General features: G+C 41.0%; 1 protein-coding gene across 3 annotated transcripts in view; it reads left to right on the top strand.

The window, feature by feature from the left end:
• DOK6 (docking protein 6) overlaps positions 1-23,479 on the top strand; it is a 1,023,171-nt gene that overhangs the window by 677,692 nt on the left and 322,000 nt on the right. For 2 of the 3 annotated variants that reach the window (XM_077270110.1, XM_077270111.1), the window contains one exon: positions 17,161-17,278. In XM_077270110.1, the coding sequence (XP_077126225.1) occupies positions 17,161-17,278 (118 nt within the window). Of the gene's footprint in view, positions 1-17,160; positions 19,546-23,479 lie in introns of those variants that run through there. The other variant, XM_077270112.1, reaches the window with a different exon arrangement.

Raw genomic sequence — 23,479 nt, 5'->3', positions numbered from 1 at the left:
ACTCACTACTTTGCCTGCCTCAAGATCTACTGTGCTCAGCCACGACTGCGTTTCTTGTTGCAAGAACTCGGACAGAACTTCCGCGGTGTGTCTGTTGTCGCCCAAGCACTTCATAGCCAATACAGCCTGCTGACGCTTGGCAGTAGCTGGCCCATAATGGGACAACTGGTGTGCAACAGTGTCATCTGCCGATGGAGTGGTTGGCAGACTGCGTTCTGTGGAAGAGCTGTAGCTTCTGCAGGAGGACGAGGAGGAGGAGGAGGAGGGGGTGCGAACGCCTACAGCCAACTGTTTCCTAGACCGTGGGCTAGGCACAACTGTCCCTAAATTGATGTCGCCTGTGGACCCTGCATCCACCACATTCACCCAGTGTGCCGTGATGGACACATAACGTCCCTGGCCATGCCTACTGGTCCATGCATCTGTAGTCAGGTGCACCTTTGTACTCACAGATTGCCTGAGTGCATGGACGATGCGCTGTTTAACATGCTGGTGCAGGGCTGGGATGGCTTTTCTGGAAAAAAAGTGTCGACTGGGTAGCTCGTATCGTGGTTCAGCGTACTCCATCAGGGCTTTGAAAGCTTCGCTTTCAACTAACCGGTAGGGCATCATCTCTAACGAGATTAGTCTAGCTATGTGGGCGTTAAAACCCTGTGTACGCGGATGCGAGGATAAGTACTTCCTTTTTCTAACCAGAGTCTCATGTAGGGTGAGCTGGACTGGAGAGCTGGAGATCGTGGAACTTTCGGGTGTGCCGGTGTACATGGCAGACTGAGAGACGGTTGGAGACGGTATTGTTTCCGCCGGTGCCCTAGATGCAATATTTCCTCCTACAAAACTGGTGGTTCCCTGACCCTGACTGCTTTTGGCTGGCAAAGAAACCTGCACAGATACTGCCGGTGGTGCAGAAAATGGTGGCCTTACAGTGACGGAAGGGATGTTGCGTTGCTGACTAGCTTCATTGGCCGAGGGTGCTACAACCTTGAGGGACGTTTGGTAGTTAGTCCAGGCTTGAAAATGCATGGTGGTTAAGTGTCTATGCATGCAACTAGTATTTAGACTTTTCAGATTCTGACCTCTGCTTAAGCTAGTTGAACATTTTTGACAAATGACTTTGCGCTGATCTGTTGGATGTTGTTTAAAAAAATGCCAGACTGCACTCTTCCTAGACTCGGATCCCTTTTCAGGGATTGCAGACTGAGCTTTAACCGGATGGCAACGCTGTGCTCCAACAGGTTTTGGCTTTGACACGCGTTTTGGGCCAGATACGGGCCCGGCAGATGGAACCTGTTGCGATGTTGATGCCTGCTGCGGCCCCTCCTCCACCTCCGCTTCTGAACTACTGCCGCCTGCACCCTGTTCCCCCAATGGCTGCCAATCGGGGTCAATAACTGGGTCATCTATTACCTCCTCTTCGAGCTCGTGTGCAACTTCGTCTGTGTCACTGTGTCGGTCGGTGGTATAGCGTTCGTGGCGGGGCAACATAGTCTCATCAGGGTCTGATTGTGGATCTGTACCCTGAGAGGGCAATGTGGTGGTCTGAGTCAAAGGAGCAGCATAGTACTCTGGCTGTGGCTGTGCATCAGTGCACTCCATGTCAGAATATACTTGTAATGGGCATGGCCTGTTAAATGTTTCACTTTCTAAGCCAGGGACGGTATGTGTAAAGAGCTCCATGGAGTGACCCGTTGTGTCGCCTGCTGCATCCTTCTCTCTTGTTGTAGTTTTTGCTGAGGAGGACAAGGAAGCGACTTGTCCCTGACCGTGAACATCCACAAGCGACACGCTGCTTTTACATTTACCAGTTTCGGAAGAGGAGGCAAAAGAGCTAGAGGCTGAGTCTGCAATGTAAGCCAAAACTTGCTGTTGCTGCTCCGCCTTTAAAAGCGGTTTTCCTACTCCCAGAAAAGAGAGCGTTCGAGGCCTTGTGTAGCCTGACGACGAAACTGGCTCCACAGCTCCAGACTTAGGTGGAATATTTTTATCCCCACGACCACCTGATGCTCCACTACCACTACCATCATTACCAGCTGACAATGAACGCCCACGACGACCTCTTGCACCAGACTTCCTCATTGTTTTAAAATCTTAACCAAAGTAACTTTATTTGTTGCTGTCAAACAACTTACACGGTGAGCTATAACTTCAGTATGATTTCAATATCCCTTAACAGGTTGGTGAGACCACAAGGAAAATCAGGCACAATGTTACACACTCTGTTTTCTGTGGCACAAAATCACAGAGATGACACACACGCAGGACTGTCACTCAAGCACTAATGTCAATATTAATCTCCCACCTAATTTATTTATTTTTTTTTCTCAGGGAGACTTTAGAAACCAAATAATATTAAAAAAAAAAAAAAAAAAAAGGCTTGCTATGGCCCACAATTAGAGAGAGAGAGGTGGCACACCCAGGAGTCAAGACTGGCGCACAAGCTGAAAGGGCAATATTACTCTCCCACTGTTTTTTTATGTTTTTTTTGTTTTTTTCAGGGAGACTTTAGAAACCAAATAATATTAAAAAAACCCCCCAAAAAAATAGCCTTTCTATGGCCCACTGAATGAGAGAGAGAGGTGGCACACCCAGGAGTCAAGACTGGCACACAAGCTGAAAGGGCAATATTACTCTCCCACTGTTTTTTTATGTTTTTTTTTTTTTTCAGGGAGACTTTAGAAACCAAATAATATTAAAAAAAAAAAAAAAAAAAATAGCCTTTCTATGGCCCACTGAATGAGAGAGAGAGGTGGCACACCCAGGAGTCAAGACTGGCACACAAGCTGAAAGGGCAATATTACTCTCCCACTGTTTTTTTATGTATTTTTTGTTTTTTAAGGGAGACTTTAGAAACCCAATAATATTTTTTTTAAAAAATAAATAGGCTTTCTATGGCCCACTGAATGAGAGGGAGAGAGGTGGCACACCCAGGAGTCAAGACTGGCACACAAGCTGAAAGGGCAATATTACTCTCCCACTGTTTTTTTATGTATTTTTTGTTTTTTAAGGGAGACTTTAGAAACCCAATAATATTTAAAAAAATAAATAAATAGGCTTTCTATGGCCCACTGAATGAGAGGGAGAGAGGTGGCACACCCAGGAGTCAAGACTGGCACACAAGCTGAAAGGGCAATATTGCTCTCCCACTGTTTTTTTATGTATTTTTTGTTTTTTAAGGGAGACTTTAGAAACCCAATAATATTTAAAAAAAAAAATAAATAGGCTTTCTATGGCCCACTGAATGAGAGGGAGAGAGGTGGCACACCCAGGAGTCAAGACTGGCACACAAGCTGAAAGGGCAATATTACTCTCCCACTGTTTTTTTATGTTTTTTTTTTTTTTTTCAGGGAGACTTTAGAAACCAAATAATATTAAAAAAACAAAAAAAAAAATAGCCTTTCTATGGCCCACTGAATGAGAGAGAGAGGTGGCACACCCAGGAGTCAAGACTGGCACACAAGCTGAAAGGGCAATATTACTCTCCCACTGTTTTTTTAGGTTTTTTTTTTTTTTTCAGGGAGACTTTAGAAACCAAATAATATTAAAAAAAAAATAAAATAAATAGGCTTGCTATAGCCCACTGAATGAGAGATAGCACACACAGCAGTGACACACAAGCCCTGACTGAGGCCAATATTTTTCTCCCACTGATTGATGTAGTGTTTTTGTGTTGAGGTAGAATTTAGAACACAAATCACGGAAAAAATAAATAGGCTTTCTATGGCCCACTCAGTGAGAGATGGCACACACAGGGATGGCACTGTAGCAGAAATGCCAATCTTAATCTCCCACAAAAAAAAAAAAAAAAAAACAGGGACTGTCCTACAATTACTATCTCCCTGCAGTAATCTAAGCCAGGTATGGCAGGCAGCAATAGGAGTGGACTGATGCACAAATTAAATAAAAAGTGTGGACAAACAAAAAAGATAGCTGTGCAGAAAGGAAGGAACAAGAGGATATGTGCTTTGAAAAAAGCAGTTGGTTTGCACAGTGGCGTACACACAGCAATACAGCTATCACGGAGCCTTCTAGGGCAGCCCAATGAGCTACAGCGCTGAGGGGAAAAAAAAAAAAAAATAGCTTCCACAGTCCCTGCACACCGAAGGTGGTGTTGGACAGTGCAAATCGCTGCAGCACAAGCGGTTTGGTGGTTAGTGGACCCTGCCTAACGCTCTCCCTGCTTCTGACGAAGCGGCAGCAACCTGTCCCTATGCTCAGATCAGCAGCAGTAAGATGGCGGTCGGCGGGAACGCCCCTTTATAGCCCCTGTGACGCCGCAGACAGCAAGCCAATCACTGCAATGCCCTTCTCTAAGATGGTGGGGACCAGGATCTATGTCATCACGCTGCCCACACTCTGCGTTCACCTTCATTGGCTGAGAAATGGCGCTTTTCGCGTCATTGAAACGCGACTTTGGCGCGAAAGTCGCGTACCGCATGGCCGACAAGCACAGGGGTCGGATCGGGTTTCATGAGACGCCGACTTAGCCAAAAGTCGGCGACTTTTGAAAATGATCGACCCGTTTCGCTCAACCCTACCCACGACCACCTGATGCTCCACTATCACTACCATCATTACCAGCTGACAATGAACGCCCACGACGACCTCTTGCACCAGACTTCCTCATTGTTTTAAAATCTTAACCAAAGTAACTTTATTTGTTGCTGTCAAACAACTTACACGGTGAGCTATAACTTCAGTATGATTTCAATATCCCTTAACAGGTTGGTGAGACCACAAGGAAAATCAGGCACAATGTTACACACTCTGTTTTCTGTGGCACAAAATCACAGAGATGACACACACGCAGGACTGTCACTCAAGCACTAATGTCAATATTAATCTCCCACCTAATTTATTTATTTTTTTTTCTCAGGGAGACTTTAGAAACCAAATAATATTAAAAAAAAAACAAAAAAAAAAACAACAAAAAAAAGGCTTTCTATGGCCCACAATTAGAGAGAGAGAGGCGGCACACCCAGGAGTCAAGACTGGCGCACAAGCTGAAAGGGCAATATTACTCTCCCACTGTTTTTTTAAGTTTTTTTTTTTTTTATTTTCAGGGAGACTTTAGAAACCAAATAATATTAAAAAAACCAAAAAAATAAATAGCCTTTCTATGGCCCACTGAATGAGAGAGAGAGGTGGCACACCCAGGAGTCAAGACTGGCACACAAGCTGAAAGGGCAATATTACTCTCCCACTGTTTTTTTAAGTTTTTTTTTTATTATTTTCAGGGAGACTTTAGAAACCAAATAATATTAAAAAAACCAAAAAAATAAATAGCCTTTCTATGGCCCACTGAATGAGAGAGAGAGGTGGCACACCCAGGAGTCAAGACTGGCACACAAGCTGAAAGGGCAATATTACTCTCCCACTGTTTTTTTATGTATTTTTTGTTTTTTAAGGGAGACTTTAGAAACCCAATAATATTTTAAAAAAAAAATAAATAGGCTTTCTATGGCCCACTGAATGAGAGGGAGAGAGGTGGCACACCCAGGAGTCAAGACTGGCACACAAGCTGAAAGGGCAATATTACTCTCCCACTGTTTTTTTATGTATTTTTTGTTTTTTAAGGGAGACTTTAGAAACCCAATAATATTTTTAAAAAAAAATAAATAGGCTTTCTATGGCCCACTGAATGAGAGGGAGAGAGGTGGCACACCCAGGAGTCAAGACTGGCACACAAGCTGAAAGGGCAATATTACTCTCCCACTGTTTTTTTATGTTTTTTTTTTTTTTTTCAGGGAGACTTTAGAAACCAAATAATATTAAAAAAACCAAAAAAAAAAATAGCCTTTCTATGGCCCACTGAATGAGAGAGAGAGGTGGCACACCCAGGAGTCAAGACTGGCACACAAGCTGAAAGGGCAATATTACTCTCCCACTGTTTTTTTATGTTTTTTTTTTTTTTTTCAGGGAGACTTTAGAAACCAAATAATATTAAAAAAACCAAAAAAAAAATAGCCTTTCTATGGCCCACTGAATGAGAGAGAGAGGTGGCACACCCAGGAGTCAAGACTGGCACACAAGCTGAAAGGGCAATATTACTCTCCCACTGTTTTTTTAGGTATTTTTTTTTTTTCAGGGAGACTTTAGAAACCAAATAATATTAAAAAAAAAAATAAAATAAATAGGCTTGCTATAGCCCACTGAATGAGAGATAGCACACACAGCAGTGACACACAAGCCCTGACTGAGGCCAATATTTTTCTCCCACTGATTGATGTAGTGTTTTTGTGTTGAGGTAGAATTTAGAACACAAATCACGGAAAAAATAAATAGGCTTTCTATGGCCCACTCAGTGAGAGATGGCACACACAGGGATGGCACTGTAGCAGAAATGCCAATCTTAATCTCCCACAAAAAAAAACAAAAAAAAAACAGGGACTGTCCTACAATTACTATCTCCCTGCAGTAATCTAAGCCAGGTATGGCAGGCAGCAATAGGAGTGGACTGATGCACAAATTAAATAAAAAGTGTGGACAAACAAAAAAGATAGCTGTGCAGAAAGGAAGGAACAAGAGGATATGTGCTTTGAAAAAAGCAGTTGGTTTGCACAGTGGCGTACACACAGCAATACAGCTATCACGGAGCCTTCTAGGGCAGCCCAATGAGCTACAGCGCTGAGGGGAAAAAAAAAAAAAAATAGCTTCCACAGTCCCTGCACACCGAAGGTGGTGTTGGACAGTGGAAATCGCTGCAGCACAAGCGGTTTGGTGGTTAGTGGACCCTGCCTAACGCTCTCCCTGCTTCTGACGAAGCGGCAGCAACCTGTCCCTAAGCTCAGATCAGCAGCAGTAAGATGGCGGTCGGCGGGAACGCCCCTTTATAGCCCCTGTGACGCCGCAGACAGCAAGCCAATCACTGCAATGCCCTTCTCTAAGATGGTGGGGACCAGGATCTATGTCATCACGCTGCCCACACTCTGCGTTCACCTTCATTGGCTGAGAAATGGCGCTTTTCGCGTCATTGAAACGCGACTTTGGCGCGAAAGTCGCGTACCGCATGGCCGACAAGCACAGGGGTCGGATCGGGTTTCATGAGACGCCGACTTAGCCAAAAGTCGGCGACTTTTGAAAATGATCGACCCGTTTCGCTCAACCCTAGCCATGGCTTTTTTATTTATTTTTCTGTTCACACAGACATATGAGGGCTTGTTTTTTGTGAAATAAGTTGTACTTTTGAGTGACATCATTGATTTTACTGCATGGTGTACTAGAAAATGTGAAAAAATGTCCAAGTTGGGAGAAATTGTGAAAAAAAACCATTGTTTTTACGATGTACATTTTGTGGTTAAAACTGACCTGACAATATGATTTTACTCAACAGTACGATTATCGTGATACCAAACATGTCCAGTTTTTTTATTATGTTAGTGTTTAAAAAAAGAAGACGTTTTAAAACATTTGGAGGGCTGTGTCGCCATTTACTAATACCCATAAAGTTTTTACTTTTTCGTCAATGGAGCAATGTGAGGGCTTATTTTTTGCCAGGCTAGATGACATTTTTATTGATACCATTTTGGGATAGATATGATGTTTTGATTTCTTATTACAGCATTTTTATGGTATTGCAGGCACCAAAAAACATAATTTTAGCGGTTTTGAATTTTCTTTGCTTATGGTGTTTACCGAACAGGTCAATTATTTTTAACTTTGATAGACTTTTCTGAACATGGTTATAGCACATATGTGTATTTTTTTCAATAACTTTATTTTTAAAGGGGGGGTGACGTGAACTTTTATGGGGCTTTTTTTCATATTTTTTTCATTGCTGTTTATAGTAAAAATCACAGTCTCCTTAGTAGCCTGGCTGCAGGCTGGGTTTGAAGGGAGCTCCGTAATAAGAGGCATGGTGGTCCTCAGCAGACCCCCTGCTGTCATAGCAAATCATTGGCGACCCACTTCACAGGTGTTCCATTGGATGCTTAGAATGACGCGTCCCATATCGGCGTGCTGTTTTTGTCACTGTCAGAGTTTACGCCACTTGCGATTGTTGGAGGATGGTCCTGGCTGTACAACCTAACCATTACCTGCCATGTATGGGGTGAGCCTGGTCCATATACCCACTTCCGCTTTGGGCCATACATGTACTGCAGATGTCATCATGAAGGGTTTAAAGGAAATCTGTCAGCAAACTTATGGAGAGACAAGTTAATCAATTGGGGCAAGGAGAAGTTGACTGGGGGCCACTCTGCTCTATTTACTTCTCTCTCTTACACAATTCAAATGTGGAGCCCCTTTTTCTGGAGTGGCGTTAAGTCTCCTTCAGATAATTGTAGACCAGAAGTTGTCCAACTAATATGATATGTCTTTATGAAGTTGTGACTAAAAGGCTGGACAAAGGGGTAGCTCTGTTTCAAATGTTTTTGATACTGACCCTCATAGAAGCTTATTTGGTTAGAGAAGTTTTGTAAGTTTAGAAAATACAGGTTTTTATTGGACTGAAAATTGGTTCAAAAACCTTCTCTAGAGAGATGTAATAAATGATTACTCATCGGAATGATCTCCGGTTGGCTATAAGTGGTGTACAACAAGGAGAAGTGCTGGGACCACTATTATTCAATGTATTTATTAATTGGGTTGAATAGTATTGTTTCTATTTTTGTAGGTGACACCAAGCTATGTGTAAGTAAAGTCTATGCATAATGTTCCTAATTTTCTAACTGAATAAATACATAAAGGGACTAATTCATGAACGTGTTTTCCACCGAATTCTGGCAAAAAAAAACAACCTGTAAATGTCATAAAAAAGCTTTACCAAAATGGGGGAAGCGTGGCAATTATGAGGTGAGATTGAGTCCTTCCAATTGATTCATGAATATTTGTGTCCCTTTAGAGGCATTAAATTTGCCAGAAATGTACTCTAGTCCCAGAGTGGAGTAACATTTCATGCCAGTAATAAGGTGAACCTAATGCCCGGCGCTTCATAATGAATTGGGCACAAATTACCCAGCAATCCCTTTTCATTCATCAAGACTGGTATCTGCAATCCCAGTCTTAATGAATCGTGTTTGTATGTTTCTTTGGCAAATCAGGTTCCTTAGATAAATGTAATGTTAGGCATCTGGATACTAATAATTTGCAGTGTGTGTCCTAAGGGAAGTAAAACTATAGTAGTCACTTATAAAGAAGGAGCTGACAACTGCATGTGTTGTTGAATAGATTTCTTGGGCCTGATGACGCTGGTATATTTACTTTGAAACTATATATTGGCAAGACTGCATAATTCTTCTTGAATGTTTCACTAAAAGATTTTACAACTGTTAATATCATGCAAGAAAACTGTAGTGAACCATTTTGGTATTAATAATACTTAAAGGGAATCTGTCATGTCTGCAAATGCCAATATCCTGCAGCTGCCCAGCTACTGCACTGAAAGTACGGATACTGGGAGGATGTTAATTTTATTACTGCTAGCAGCCTCCAGCTTTCAGTCATAGAGGCGTGCCAGCTCAACTACTGTTACGGTACATAGTGAGCAGCAGTAGTAAGCAAATCCCTGCACATTCACAACCATCACTGTACTGATACTGTCAGTCAATATGCCAGGATGTGCTTACAGCCGCCATTCACTATGTATTGAGCGGTGACTGTAGTTGCACTGGCTGTCACTCTTTGACTGAAAGCCGGGAGGAATAAAGTTAATTTCCTCCTGCTGGTAGCCATTCTTTTAACGCAGCTGCCGAGTAGGTTTACAATTGTTTTAACCTGTAGATTAACCCCATATCTGCAGGTTAATATCATTTGGGGATATGACAGGTTTCCATTAATGATATGGGATTATACTAATTTTAATAGATGTTTTTGCACTGCGATGTCTATTTAGATGATGTAACTGTGTAATACATATATTATGCACCATTGTGTTTCATTTTACATGATTTTTTTTTATAATTATTATCTGTTATCAATAAAGAGGTATCTATTCCAGCACCTTAAGAGGCAGCTTTGTGTTTATCTTTATCTCTTTTTACCATATGTGAATAGGAATCATATGTTGCCAATGCTCTCGGTATTGGAGTTTGCTAAGTGTAGATTTGTCTCCCATTTTTTTTAGACATGAATAATGTATTCAATAATGTATGCAGCTTGTACTGTGAAATCTGTTGACAGGTCTGCTTTAAATATATTTAATCTTGAGAAAAGAAAGGTTAGAATCTGCTAACATCACATTAAAAGCCATCCATCTTTGTAGTTATACATTGGGTCACCTTATTAGTAGGCTGCCAGAATAAGAATACATGTACACTGTGTGTTTTTTTTTTTTTTTTGCTATGTGCTTATGTATGTAACAATATAGTCTACTATGCTGTTCCATAACACAAAAATGGTTTTCCTACATATGCTGGCACAAGAAACGATAACAGGACACTGTTTCGACCTCTACTTGGTAAAATAAAGCCATGCGGGGTAAAATAATGTTTGGCGTAAATGCAGGGAGGTTTTACAATCATATATACTAAACATAGGGAAAAATATGGTATGAACATAGCTTAAGTGCATGAATGGCACATACAAAATGTATGGTCAGCTGTTTCATCTAAAATCCACTCAAAAGACAAGGGGGCACTCCATCCACCTGGAAAAAGATAGAAAATAACATGAGCAATTATGTAAATGTGTAAAGCTCTTTTCTGAATGGTTTGGTTCAGTGGATCAACAGTTGAGATCCGGGGGGAATGATTAGCTCATTTGGAGACTGAATCATGCATTATGATTGCACAGATACATCAACTGATCTTCACGGTGCTATCGAAGGTATAAAATAATCCACACTAGCTGCACGAGTTTTCAATCTTGGTGTTGCAATGTCAATGTTGTGGAGTTTAATAAAGTGTAGAATTGTGATATAATCATAAATATGCATAGGAACAGTTTCACACTAATTTATGCATACAGCTCTACACTACATAATGTAGTATATTATAGTATATAGTATGAAGTTATGTATACAGTATATAGAGTTTGGACTTTATTACAGTATATAGAGGGGAGTTGTGTACAGTGGGTGTAATTATACACTGCACTGTAAGACTTCTGTCATGTATACTGGGTGTGATTCTGAGTATCTACAGTTAGTCCATATATATTTGGACATACAACATTTTTCTAATTTTGGTTATAGACATTACCACAATGAATTTTAAACAAAACAATTCAGATGCAGTTGAAGTTCAGACTTTCAGCTTTCATTTGAGGGTATCCACATTAAAATTGGATGAAGGGTTTAGGAGTTTCAGCTCCTTAACATGTGCCACCTTGTTTTTAAAGGGACCAAAAGTAATTGGACAATTGACTCCAATGTTATTTCATGGACAATTGTGGGCAATCCCTTCATTATGTCATTCTCAATTAAGCAGATAAAAGGCCTGGAGTTGATTTGAGGTATGGTGCTTGCATTTGGAAGGCTTTGCTGTGAAGTAAAGTGAAGGAGCTCTCCATGCAGGTGAAACAAGCCATCCTTAAGCTGGGAAAACAAAAAAAAAACCATCTGAGAAATTGCTACAATATTAGGAGTGGCACTACAGTTTGAGACATCCTGAGAAAGAAAGAAAGCACTGGTGAACTCATCAATGCAAAAAGACCTGGGTGCCCACGGAAGACAACAGTGGTGGATGATCGGAGAATAATCTCCCTGGGGAAGAGAAACCCCTTCACAACAGCCAACCAAGTGAACAACACTCTCTAGGAGGTAGGTGTATCAATATACAAATCTACCATAAAGAGAAGACTGCATGAAAGTAAAGGCAGAGGGTTCACTGCACGGTGCAAGCCACTCATAAGCATCAAGAATAAAAAGCCTAGACTGGACTTTGCTAAAAAATATCTAAAAAAGTCAGCACAGTTCAGGAAGAACATTCTTTGGACAGATGAAACCTAGATCAACCTCTACCAGAATGATGGAAAGAGAAAAGTATGGCGAAGGCATGGTACAGCTCATGATCCAGAGCATACCACATCGTCTGTAAAACACGGCGGAGGCAGTGTGATGGCTTGGGCATGCATGGCTGCCAGTGGCACTGGGTCACTAGTGTTGATTGATGATGTGACAAAGGACAGAAGCAGCTGAATGAATTCTGAGGTATTCAGAGCCATACTGTGTGCTAAGATCCAGCCAAATGCAGCCAAACTGATTGGTCGTCGTTACATACTACAGATGGACAATGATCTAAAACATAAAGCGAAAGCAACCCAGGAGTTTATTAAAGCAAAAAAGTGGAATATTCTTGAATGGCCAAGTCAGTCACCCGATCTCAACCCAATTAAGCATGCATTTCACTTGTTAAAGACTAAACTTCAGACAGAAAGGCCCACAAACAAACAGCAAGTGAAAACCACCGCAGTGAAGGCCTGGCAGAGCATCAAAAAGGAGGAAACACAGCGTCTGGTGATGTCCTTGAGTTCAAGACTTCAGTCAGTCATTGCCAACAAAGGGTTTTCAACCAAGTACTAGAAATAAAATAAATACCGTGCCACAAGGGTCTAAAAAATCCTTACTAACTAGTACATAGGTTAGTCACCGGTTCGCCTCTTATAAAGCAAATTCTGCACGATATGGCAGATATAATGAGCTGGTGTATAATCAAATGTCGACTGGCAGTGTCCCCACCTGTAATTGGAATGAACCGCAATCAGTGTGTACAACATATATACCTACTAGGGTGAGTAAATGATGAACCACATACCGTGACGGGCTGTCCTGTATTGCTGCGAGATGGCTCGTAGTAGGTACACCAAAAAGTGCATGTGGTAATTTACGAATATGGACAGCAAATCTATTGGTGAAGGTGGTCCTCTATATGATGGCGGTCAGGTAGGCGCACACTAGTTATCGCTTGTCCAACCAAGGACCGGGTGCCAGTAAGCAGTACAGAGCCAGGAACCATCCCGGCTGGAGGCGATCCTGGTTGTACTGAAAAAAATGGCCGACGCTGCCAAGCAGCGTGTGACGTCACAGGCCTATGGAGTCTCACTGGGGCAAAAAGCAAACCGACGCGTTTCGGAGTGTAACGCACTCCTTCCTCAGGGTACGTTACACTCCGAAACGCATCAGCCATTTTTTTCAGTACAACCAGGATCGCCTCCTGCCGGGACGGTTCCTGGCTCTTTACTGCTTACTGGCACCCGGTCCTTGGTCGGACAAGCGGTAACTAGTGTGCGCCTACCTGACCGCCATCATATAGAGGACCACCTTCACCAATAGATTTGCTGTCCATATTCGTAGATTACCACATGCACTTTTTGGTGTACCTACTACGAGCCATCTCGCAGCAATACAGGACAGCCCGTCACGGTATGTGATTCATCATTTACTCACCCTAGTAGGTATATATGTTGTACACACTGATTGTGGCTCATTCCAATTACAGGTGGGGACATTGCCAGTCGATATTTGATTATACACCAGCTCATTATATCTGCCATAGCGTGCAGAATTTGCTTTATAAGAGGCGAACCGGTGACTAACCTATGTACTAGTTAGTAAGGATTTTTTAGACCCTTGTGGAGCGGTATTTATTTTATATCTTATATTGGTTTGCCTGTTCTTCTGGCAGAGTGTGCACAGATCTGCCTAAATACCTGCAGCACTTTGGCCATTTTTCTAGTAGCGCCAGTGTGTTCCAGTGTTGTGTTTTCAAGTACTAGAAATGAACATTTTATTTAAAATTATTGAATCTGTCCAATTACTTTTGGTCCCTTTAAAAACAGGGTGAAACATGAAACTCCTAAACCCTTCATCCAATTTTAATGTGGATACCCTCAAATGAAAGCTGAAAGTCTGAACTTCAACTGCATCTGAATTGTTTTGTTTAAAATTCATTGTAGTAACGTCTATAACCAAAATTAGACAAATGTTGTTCTGTCCAAAGATATATGGACGTAACAGTATATTATTCTGCATATACAGATTTTGCAGTACCACTTCTTCTATCCTATATACAGGGTATAATTCTCAGTACCTGTATTATTCTAAATATATACACTGCATAGTACCACTCCTCCTGTCTTGTATATATACACTGCACAGTACCACTCCTCTTGTCCTGTATATATACACTGCACAGTAACACTCCTCCTGTCCTGTATATACAGTACAGACCAAAAGTTTGGACACACCTTCTCATTTAAAGATTTTTCTGTATTTTCATGACTATGAAAATTGTACATTCACACTGAAGGCATCAAAACTATAAATTAACACATGTGGAATTATATACTTAACAAAAAAGTGTGAAACAACTGAAATTATGTCTTATATTCTAGGTTCTTCAAAGTAGCCACCTTTTGCTTTGATGACTGCTTTGCACACTCTTGGCATTCTCTTGATGAGCTTCAAGAGATAGTCACTGGGAATGGTCTTCCAACAATCTTGAAGGAGTTCCCAGAGATGCTTAGCACTTGTTGGCCCTTTTGCCTTCACTCTGCGGTCCAGCTCCCCCAAACCATCTCGATTGGGTTCAGGTCTGGTGACTGTGGAGGCCAGGTCATCTGGCGTAGCACCCCATCACTCTTCTTCTTGGTCAAAAAGCCCTTACACAGTCTGGAGGTGTGTTTGGGGTCATTGTCTTGTTGAAAAATAAATGATCGTCCAACTAAAAGCAAACCGGATGGAATAGCATGCCACTGCAAGATGCTGTGGTAGCCATGCTGGTTCAGTATGCCTTCAATTTTGAATAAATCCCCACCAGTGTCACCAGCAAAGCATCCCCACACCATCACACCTCCTCCTCCATGCTTCACAGTGGGAACCAGGCATATAGAGTCCATCCATTCACCTTTTCTGCGTTGCACAAAGACCAAAGATCTCAAATTTGGACTCTTCAGACAAAAGCACCAATTTCCACTGGTTTAATGTCCATTCCTTGTGTTCTTTAGCCCAAACAAGTCTCTTCTGCTTGTTTCCTGTCCTTAGCAGTGGTTTCCTAGCAGCTATTTTACCATGAAGGCCTGCTGCACAAAGTCTCCTCTTAACAGTTGTTGTAGAGATGTGTCTGCTGCTAGAACTCTGTGTGGCATTGACCCGGTCTCTAATCTGAGCTGCTGTTAACCTGCAATTTCTGAGGCTGGTGACTCGGATAAACTTATCCTCAGAAGCAGAGGTGACTCTTGGTCATCCTTTCCTGGGGCGGTCCTCATGTGAGCCAGTTTCTTTGTAGCGCTTGATGGTTTTTGCCACTGCATTTGGGGACACTTTCAAAGTTTGCCCAATTTTTCTGACTGACTGACCTTCATTTCTTGAAGTAATGATGGCCACTTGTTTTTCTTTACTTAGCTGCTTTTTTCTTGCCATAATACAAATTCTAAGAGTCTATTCAGTAGGACTATCAGCTGTGTATCCACCAGACTTCTGCACAACACAACTGATGGTCCCAACCCCATTTGTAAGGCAAGAAATCCCACTTATTAAACCTGACAGGACACACCTGTGAAGTGTAAACCATTCCCGGTGACTACCTCTTGAAGCTAATCAAGAGAATGCCAAGAGTGTGCAAAGCAGTCATCAAAGCAAAAGGTGGCTACTTTGAAGAACCTAGAATATAAGACATAATTTCGGTTGTTTCACACTTTCTTGTTAAGTATATAATTCCACATGTGTTAATTCATAGTTTTGATGCCTTCAGTGTGAATGTACAATTTTCATAGTCATGAAAATACAGAAAAATCTTTAAATGAGAAGGTGTGTCCAAACTTTTGGTCTGTACTGTATACACTGCACAGTACCACTCCTCCTGTCCTATGTATATACACTGCACAGTACCACTCCTCCTGTCCTGTATATACACTGCCCAGTACCACTTCTCCTGTCCTGTATATACACTGCCCAGTACCACTTCTCCTGTCCTGTATATATACACTGCACAGTACCACTTCTCCTGTCCTGTATATATACACTGCACAGTGCCACTTCTCCTGTCCTGTATATATACACTGTGTAATTTTCAGTACCTGTATTATTCTGCATATATGGAACCTGCTTGGTACCACTACTCTTGCCCTGTATGTTGGGTGTAATTCTCAGTGCCTGTATTTTTCTTTATACATACACTGCATATGCCTCCCTGTCCACCCACCCTGTCCACCCTGTTTAGTCTATAATAAAGACACATGGCATTTTTTTGCATTTAAATCAGGAATGGAATATAATGCAATATATTTTATTTTATATATTGTGCATGTACATGTCACAGGATTCTTTCTTTTGTCTGTTAGGTGTTTTATGGTTTTACACTCTTATTAGGTCACATGTATATTATACAGTACATATTTCAAGTATATTCAGATGGTAAGGCTTTTTCCATAAGGCATAGATAGAACATTATAAATAAATCTGAAGACAATTAATTAATTCTCCTATTGCTTCTTAAAACTTTTTCTAAAAGCCATGACTACCACCCCTCCCTCCACTTGCACCAATTACTGATCATTTTCCCTTCCAATATGTTACATAAGCACTTACACTGCACCTGCATAGAAGGCAGGAAGATAAATCCTCATTCAGGATGGGAACATTTACATCCTCCTATAAAGCAGATGAAAGGATGAAGTGGTGTTAGAGCTGTGCTGCAATTAGGTATCCTGTCAATGCTGCAAAATCCTTTAAACTTTGCCGAACAATATTTCAGATATGAATCATTGTATTAGAATAAATTGCAGGCGCAGTAACCAGCGACTTCAGAATATTATGTCTATTTGCTATACATTTCGCCTTGCATCTTGTTAACTCCTGTTTTACCTCGCCCGATAAGAACTGTCAGTGGATAATTATAGATTCTTCTCTTCAAAGCGTTTTAAACAACTTTTCCAAACGGAACACTGTTATTCCTTAGATATCCCCAAAGTTGACTTAATGTCTCTGGATTCTGTCACTTAAAGACTTGTGACTCCAGAGAGACGAGGGATTATGTTCATTTGCATTTCAAATATGGAATAGTAACGAATGTACGCAGAGTTTTAAGACATCAGCTGTTCCTAAGACAGAAAAAGATGAAGAGTACAACCATTATTTAACTTGGGCTGACATCTGTTGGCTTTCAAGCCATGCTGGTATCTCTTTCCATGGTTTATGCGGTGTGATGACTATAATTAATCAGTAAAGTTTGGTATATTATTTCATATAATTTCATAAACATTAATTCTATTATCTATCTCTTTCAGCTGCAGACTAGTATGACAGAACCAATGACATTGTCCAAGTCTATATCGCTTCCTCGGAGCGCGTACTGGCATCATATCACCAGACAAAATAGCGTCGGTGAAATTTACAGCTTACAAGGCAAGTGGTTTAAAAATAAAACATTGCGGCTCTTAGTTTAATCCATGCCGAGCAAGACTCACTCAAATAGTCTTTTTCTTTGGGTTGCTTGTCTCCCTTTCTTTTCAATTTATCAGCTGTCATAAACCTCTGTGGGAACTCTGGTTCTGAAAATTGGCATTTTTGTTATCATTTTAGCAAGTGATGGCAAATCACTGAGTGTTCAGCTCAGGCAATTTAGAAGTGACTTTTTGAACTTTACAATGCAAATTGCTGTCATCAAAATATCTCTTTATACTGTGCTTTTATAGCGTGCCTCCTGATGAGATCTTTAGAGGTGACAAAGTAAGAGTCTCAGATTTCCATTACCAAGTGGACAAATGTAATTTAAAGCGTATTTGTAGGATCTTTGCTCCCAATGGCAAGCAGCAAAAGTGCAAAGGCTCTATATTCCTTCATATGTGAAACAAAGCGACTGTCTGTTAGCTTTTTTATCTGAAGAATTCAATGCGCTGTATGTTATAGTGAACAAATTTGTGTCACATACTGTATGTCTGATTTATACAGTATTTCTAACACATTGATAGCCACACATTAACCCCTTAACCTCGGAGGTATTTTCTTTTTTGCGTCTTTGTTTTTCGCTCCCCTTCTTCCCAGAGCCATAACTTGTTTATTTTTTGGTCAATATGAACATGTGAGGGCTAGTTTTTTGCAGGATGAGTTGTGTTTTGAACAACACCATTGGTTTTAAGATGTCGTGTAATGGAAAATGGGAAAAAATTCCAAGTGCCATGCAATTGCAAAAAAATGCAATTCCACAGTTGTTTCTTGTTTTATTTTACCATGTTCACTAAATGCTAAAACTGACCTAATATTATAATTCCCAAGGTCATTATGAATTCATAGACACCAAAGATATCTAGGCTTTTTTCTATCTAAGTGGTGAAAAAAATTCCAAGATTTGTTAAAAAAAAAACCCCAATGTGCCATTTTCCAATACCTGTAGCGTTTCCATTTTTTGTGATCTCGGATTGGGTGAGGGCATATATTTTGCACGCCAAGCTGATTTTTTTAATGATACCATACTGGTGCAGATACAATCTTTTGATCGCCCGTTATTGCATTTTAATGCAATGTTGCGGTGACCAAAAAAAGTAATTCTGGTGTTTTGACTTTTTTCTCACTACGCTGTTTAGCAATCGGGTTAATTCTTTTTTTATATTGATATATCGGGTGATTCTGAATATATATTGATATATCGGGTGATTCAGCGATACCAAATATGTGTATGTTTGATTTTTGTATTGTTTTATTTTGAATGGGGCAAAAGGGGGTGATTTGAACTTTTATTTTTTTTATTTCTTCAATATTTTTAAAAACTTTTTTTTTACTATTGGCATGCTTCAATAGTCTCATGGGAGACTAGAAGCTGCCATAACCCAATTGTCTCTGCTATCAAATCACCTATATGTAGCAGTATTGCTGACTTGCTATGAGTGCCGTCAACCCGGTAGCGCTCATAGCAATCCGGCAGTGACAACCATAGAGATCTTTTGGAGACCTCTGGTTGTCATGCCAACCCATCGGCGACCCCGGTCATGTGACACAGGCACCGTTGGGCAGGATTTCTAGTGCGCTTGCCAGAAGCGTGTGTTAGATGCCGCTGTTAGTTTGACAGCGGCATTTAATGGGTTAGCATCCACGGGTGGAGAGCAGTTCCACCTATGGCTGTTAGAGGCACATGATAGCTGTTCAAACAGCTTGCTGTATTGCTGTTGTTAACCATCTAAATACTGCTGTCAATGGTTGACAGCTGCATTTAAATGGAGTGGCTGTCGGTTTTCACACACTCTGACTTCCATTGACGATCATGGGGTGCATATAGGTTAACAGGGCAGCCAAGAGTTTACAATACTCTGACACTGCAGTCTATTGTACAGGTGATCAGACAATCACAAGTTCTAGTCACCATAGGGGGCTAAAAAAATAAAGTAATAAAATACAGATAAAATAAATAAAACAATATTTAACAATTCAAATCACCCCTGCTTTCCCCAAATAAAAATAACAAAATTCAAAAATAAACATGTTTAGGCTTACCTATTCCATAAATTCTGGTCTATCAAAATACAAAATTAATTAACCCATATAGTAAACAAGAAAAAAAAAATAAAACACCAGAGTTTCAGTTTTTCGGTAACCACATGTCTGTAAAAAAATGCAACAAAAAGCAATCAAAACATTGTATATACCCCTCTGTCACCTCATTATGTAAAACTCACTGTAAATAAAAAAAATCTGTGGAAGTTTGGTATCCCCGTAATCAAACTTACCTGATGAATAGTGATGTAAGGTCATTTTTACAGTACAATGAACGTCATAAAAGCAAAAGCCAAAAAACAATTGCATTGCGGATAGAGTCATTTTAGGCTACTTTCACACTTGCGTCGGTATGGGGACCTTGCCATGCGTCGGCCCGACGTACCGACGCACGTTGTGAAATAAATGCACAACGGGGCAACGGATGCAGTTTTTCAACGCATGCCCCATTGTAATGTCTGGGGAGGAGGGGGTGGAGTTTCGGCCTCGCATGCGTGGTCGAAAATGGTGCACACGACGCACAAAAAAGTTACATGGAACTTTTTTGTGCCGACGGTCCACCAAAACACGACGCATCCGTCGCACGACGGATGCGACATGTGGCAATCCGTCGCAATGCGTCGCTAATGCAAGCCTATGGAGAAAAAACGCATCCTGCGGGCAACTTTGCAGGATGCGTTTTTTCTCCAAAACAACGCATTGCAACGTGCGTCACACGACGCAAGTGTGAAAGTAGCCTAAGACAACTCATCCCCAAAAAAGGATGTTAATTGAAAACAAAAGTGTTTTGGTTCTTGGAAGAGGCGAAAGAAAAATTGGAATTGTAAAAATGAAAATTGCCTGAGTAGGCAAGGAGTTAATATAATCTTGCTTACTACATAAATTAAAGTGAACCTGTTATGTTGGATAAGGCTATGATCCTGCCGATATGGGGTTGATCTGCAGGTTAATAGCTTTATGAAGATGCATGGCCACAGTACTGAAAGTGCGGCACCAGGAAGAAAATTAACTTTCTTCTTGCTGAGTTCCACTGGCTTTCTGTCATACAGGTGAGCCGGCGAGGCTTCAGTCATTGCTTGCTAAATTGTCAGTGGTGGCTCTAAGCATATCCCGACACTATGACTGCCAGCTTGTGGCTTGTGCATAAGGACAGCAGTCAAAGTGCTGGGGTGGGCTTACACCCACTACTCACATTCTTTCCCTAGTGTTATACTTTCATACAGCATCCTGGAACGTTCCTAAAGCTATTAACGTCATACCTGCAGTTTAATAATCTTATCGGACATGACGGGTTTCCTTAGATAACACAGGTCAACAAAAAAAAAATTTTTTTCTGGTGTCCAAAATATTTTAATGAATTTGGGGTATTTTTGGGGTGCTGATTCTGAATATGCTATCAGTTTTGCCAGATTGGCTCAAGTTTTTGAGATTTTTGGTATCTTATTTATAGCACTTGTTGGTAAATGCGACGCATCATCTCATTAATTTCTTTGGATTAGTACTTGAACTGAGCAGTTCTCAATATAGTTTTGTGTTAATTAGTGTTCTAAAAGTTTGTTCATAGCTTGATTTTTGCACTAACTTTATGTTGTTGTCTGTTTTCCAGTGAAAAGCATGAACTCATCAAGAAGAAGTTGTCTTAACGATCCAGACTCATTCTGTTACATTTGTGGTGAATACACACTGCCAAAACATAGAAGAAACATAACAGACTTCGTAAAAAAAGTGTATTTTGCCTATTTTGGGGTTATGCTTGGGGACCAAGACAAGTTTTGGGCACCACACATAGTGTGCAAAGCATGTATCGAATTATTACGAAAATGGAGCAAAGGACAAAGAAAAAGCTTCAAATTTGGTGTTCCAATGGTGTGGAGAGAGCCAAAAAATCATCATGATGACTGTTATTTCTGTGCAGTGCAAGTGCAAGGATTCAATAAGCATAAGAAACGAAAATGGGAGTAACATGGAATCTGCAAGAAGGCCTGTCCCTCATTGTGAAGATGTGCCTGTACCTGTGTTTACCATAAATAACAGTCATCATGATGATTTTTTGGCTCTCTCCACACCATTGGAACACCAAATTTGAAGATTTTTCTTTGTCCTTTGCTCCATTTTCGTAATAATTCGATACATGCTTTGCACACTATGTGTGGTGCCCAAAACTTGTCTTGGTCCCCAAGCATAACCCCAAAATAGGCAAAATACACTTTTTTTACGAAGTCTGTTATGTTTCTTCTATGTTTTGGCAGTGTGTATTCACCACAAATGTAACAGAATGAGTCTGGATCGTTAAGACAACTTCTTCTTGATGAGTTCATGCTTTTCACTGGAAAACAGACAACAACATAAAGTTAGTGCAAAAATCAAGCTATGAACAAACTTTTAGAACACTAATTAACACAAAACTATATTGAGAACTGCTCAGTTCAAGTACTAATCCAAAGAAATTAATGAGATGATGCGTCGCATTTACCAACAAGTGCTGTAAATAAGATACCAAAAATCTCAAAAACTTGAGCCAATCTGGCAAAACTGATGACATATTCAGAATCAGCACCCCAAAAATACCCTAAATTCGATGAAATATCTTTGGCACCAAAAATGCTGTTGACCAGTGTAAGAGTTCATCTATCCTTGCTATAACTACCTCCATCTCTATTGAGTTTTGTTTATACACAGATGCCAATGTGAAATGGCAGAGCTGTAGTATAAGACGTAGGTGAATGAAGCAGCAGCCTGAATCTTTTTTAGGACAGAGTTGGATATCACACCACTTCAGAAATTACCTCTGCAGCTTATCTGCAGGCAATGATAATAGCTGTTCCCAAACCACTCAGAGCAAAAGCAAAGTGTGAAGAAAATAAATATGTAATTATTGTCACTTTAAAATGTATATCTAGACATCAACTTGAAAGTCAGTGCAGCCAGATAGCATGGATTACGTGGGTTACATGTATTAATGTATTAATAGCAGGGGACATCTGCATATGTCCAATGCATAAGCAACATTTTATGTGTGTGACCAAAACAAATGGCAATATTGGAAAAAAGTAGGGTATGTTTTTTTTCTTTTCCATTATTTATTTATTTTACCCCTTTTGTACCTTAGACATTTGTCATACGTCCACTTTTATGGCCCCACTAACTGGAAAGTGGACAAAGATAGATAGATAGCCATGTACAATTGTAGCGCTCTGAAATGCAGTAGTTACAAAAGCAACCAATCATCTGTCATTCACCAGGAAAGGTTAATAAGTTTACATATCACCCAAAGGATTCTTTTAGGGAAATTGTATATGTAAACCTTTTAGTGCATATTCTTATAATAAACTAAAGCAACATAATTTGATTATACGCTGAAAGGACAAGGAGAGTATAGGCCCCGTCTCACTAAGCGATTTACCAACGATCACGACCAGCGATATGACCTGGCCGTGATCGTTGGTAAGTCGTTGTGTGGTCGCTGGGGAGCTGTCACACAGACAGCTCTCTCCAGCGACCAACGATCAGGGGAACGACTTCGGCATCGTTGAAACTGTCTTCAACGATGCCGAAGTCCCCCTGCAGCACCCGGGTAACCAGGGTAAACATCGGGTTACTAAGCGCAGGGCCGCGCTTAGTAACCCGATGTTTACCCTGGTTACCAAAAAAAACAAACACTACATACTCGCCTTTCGGTGTCCAGGTCCCTTGCCGTCTGCTTCCTGCTCTGACTGAGCCGCCGTACAGTGAGAGCAGAGCGCAGCGGTGACGTCACTGCTGTGCTCTCACTTCTCACTGTACGGCCGGGAGTCAGTGAGAGCAGGAAGCAGACGGCAAGGGACCTGACGGACATCAGAAGGCGAGTATGTACTGTTTGTTTTTTTTTACATTTACGCTGGTAACCAGGGTGTAAACATCGGGTTACTAAGCGCGGCCCTGCGCTTAGTAACCCGATGTTTACCCTGGTTACCAGTGAAGACATCGCTGGATCGGTGTCACACACACCGATTCAGCGATGTCAGCGGGGCCTCAACGACCAAAAAAAGGTCCAGGCCATTCCGACACGACCAGCGATCTCACAGCAGGGGCCTGATCGCTGGTACGTGTCACACATAGCGAGATCGCTATGGAGGTCGC

The sequence above is a fragment of the Ranitomeya variabilis genome, chromosome 6, assembly GCF_051348905.1.
Source record: "Ranitomeya variabilis isolate aRanVar5 chromosome 6, aRanVar5.hap1, whole genome shotgun sequence".
NCBI classification, from domain to species: domain Eukaryota; kingdom Metazoa; phylum Chordata; class Amphibia; order Anura; family Dendrobatidae; genus Ranitomeya; species Ranitomeya variabilis.
This window is presented reverse-complemented; position numbering and strand designations above follow the sequence as displayed.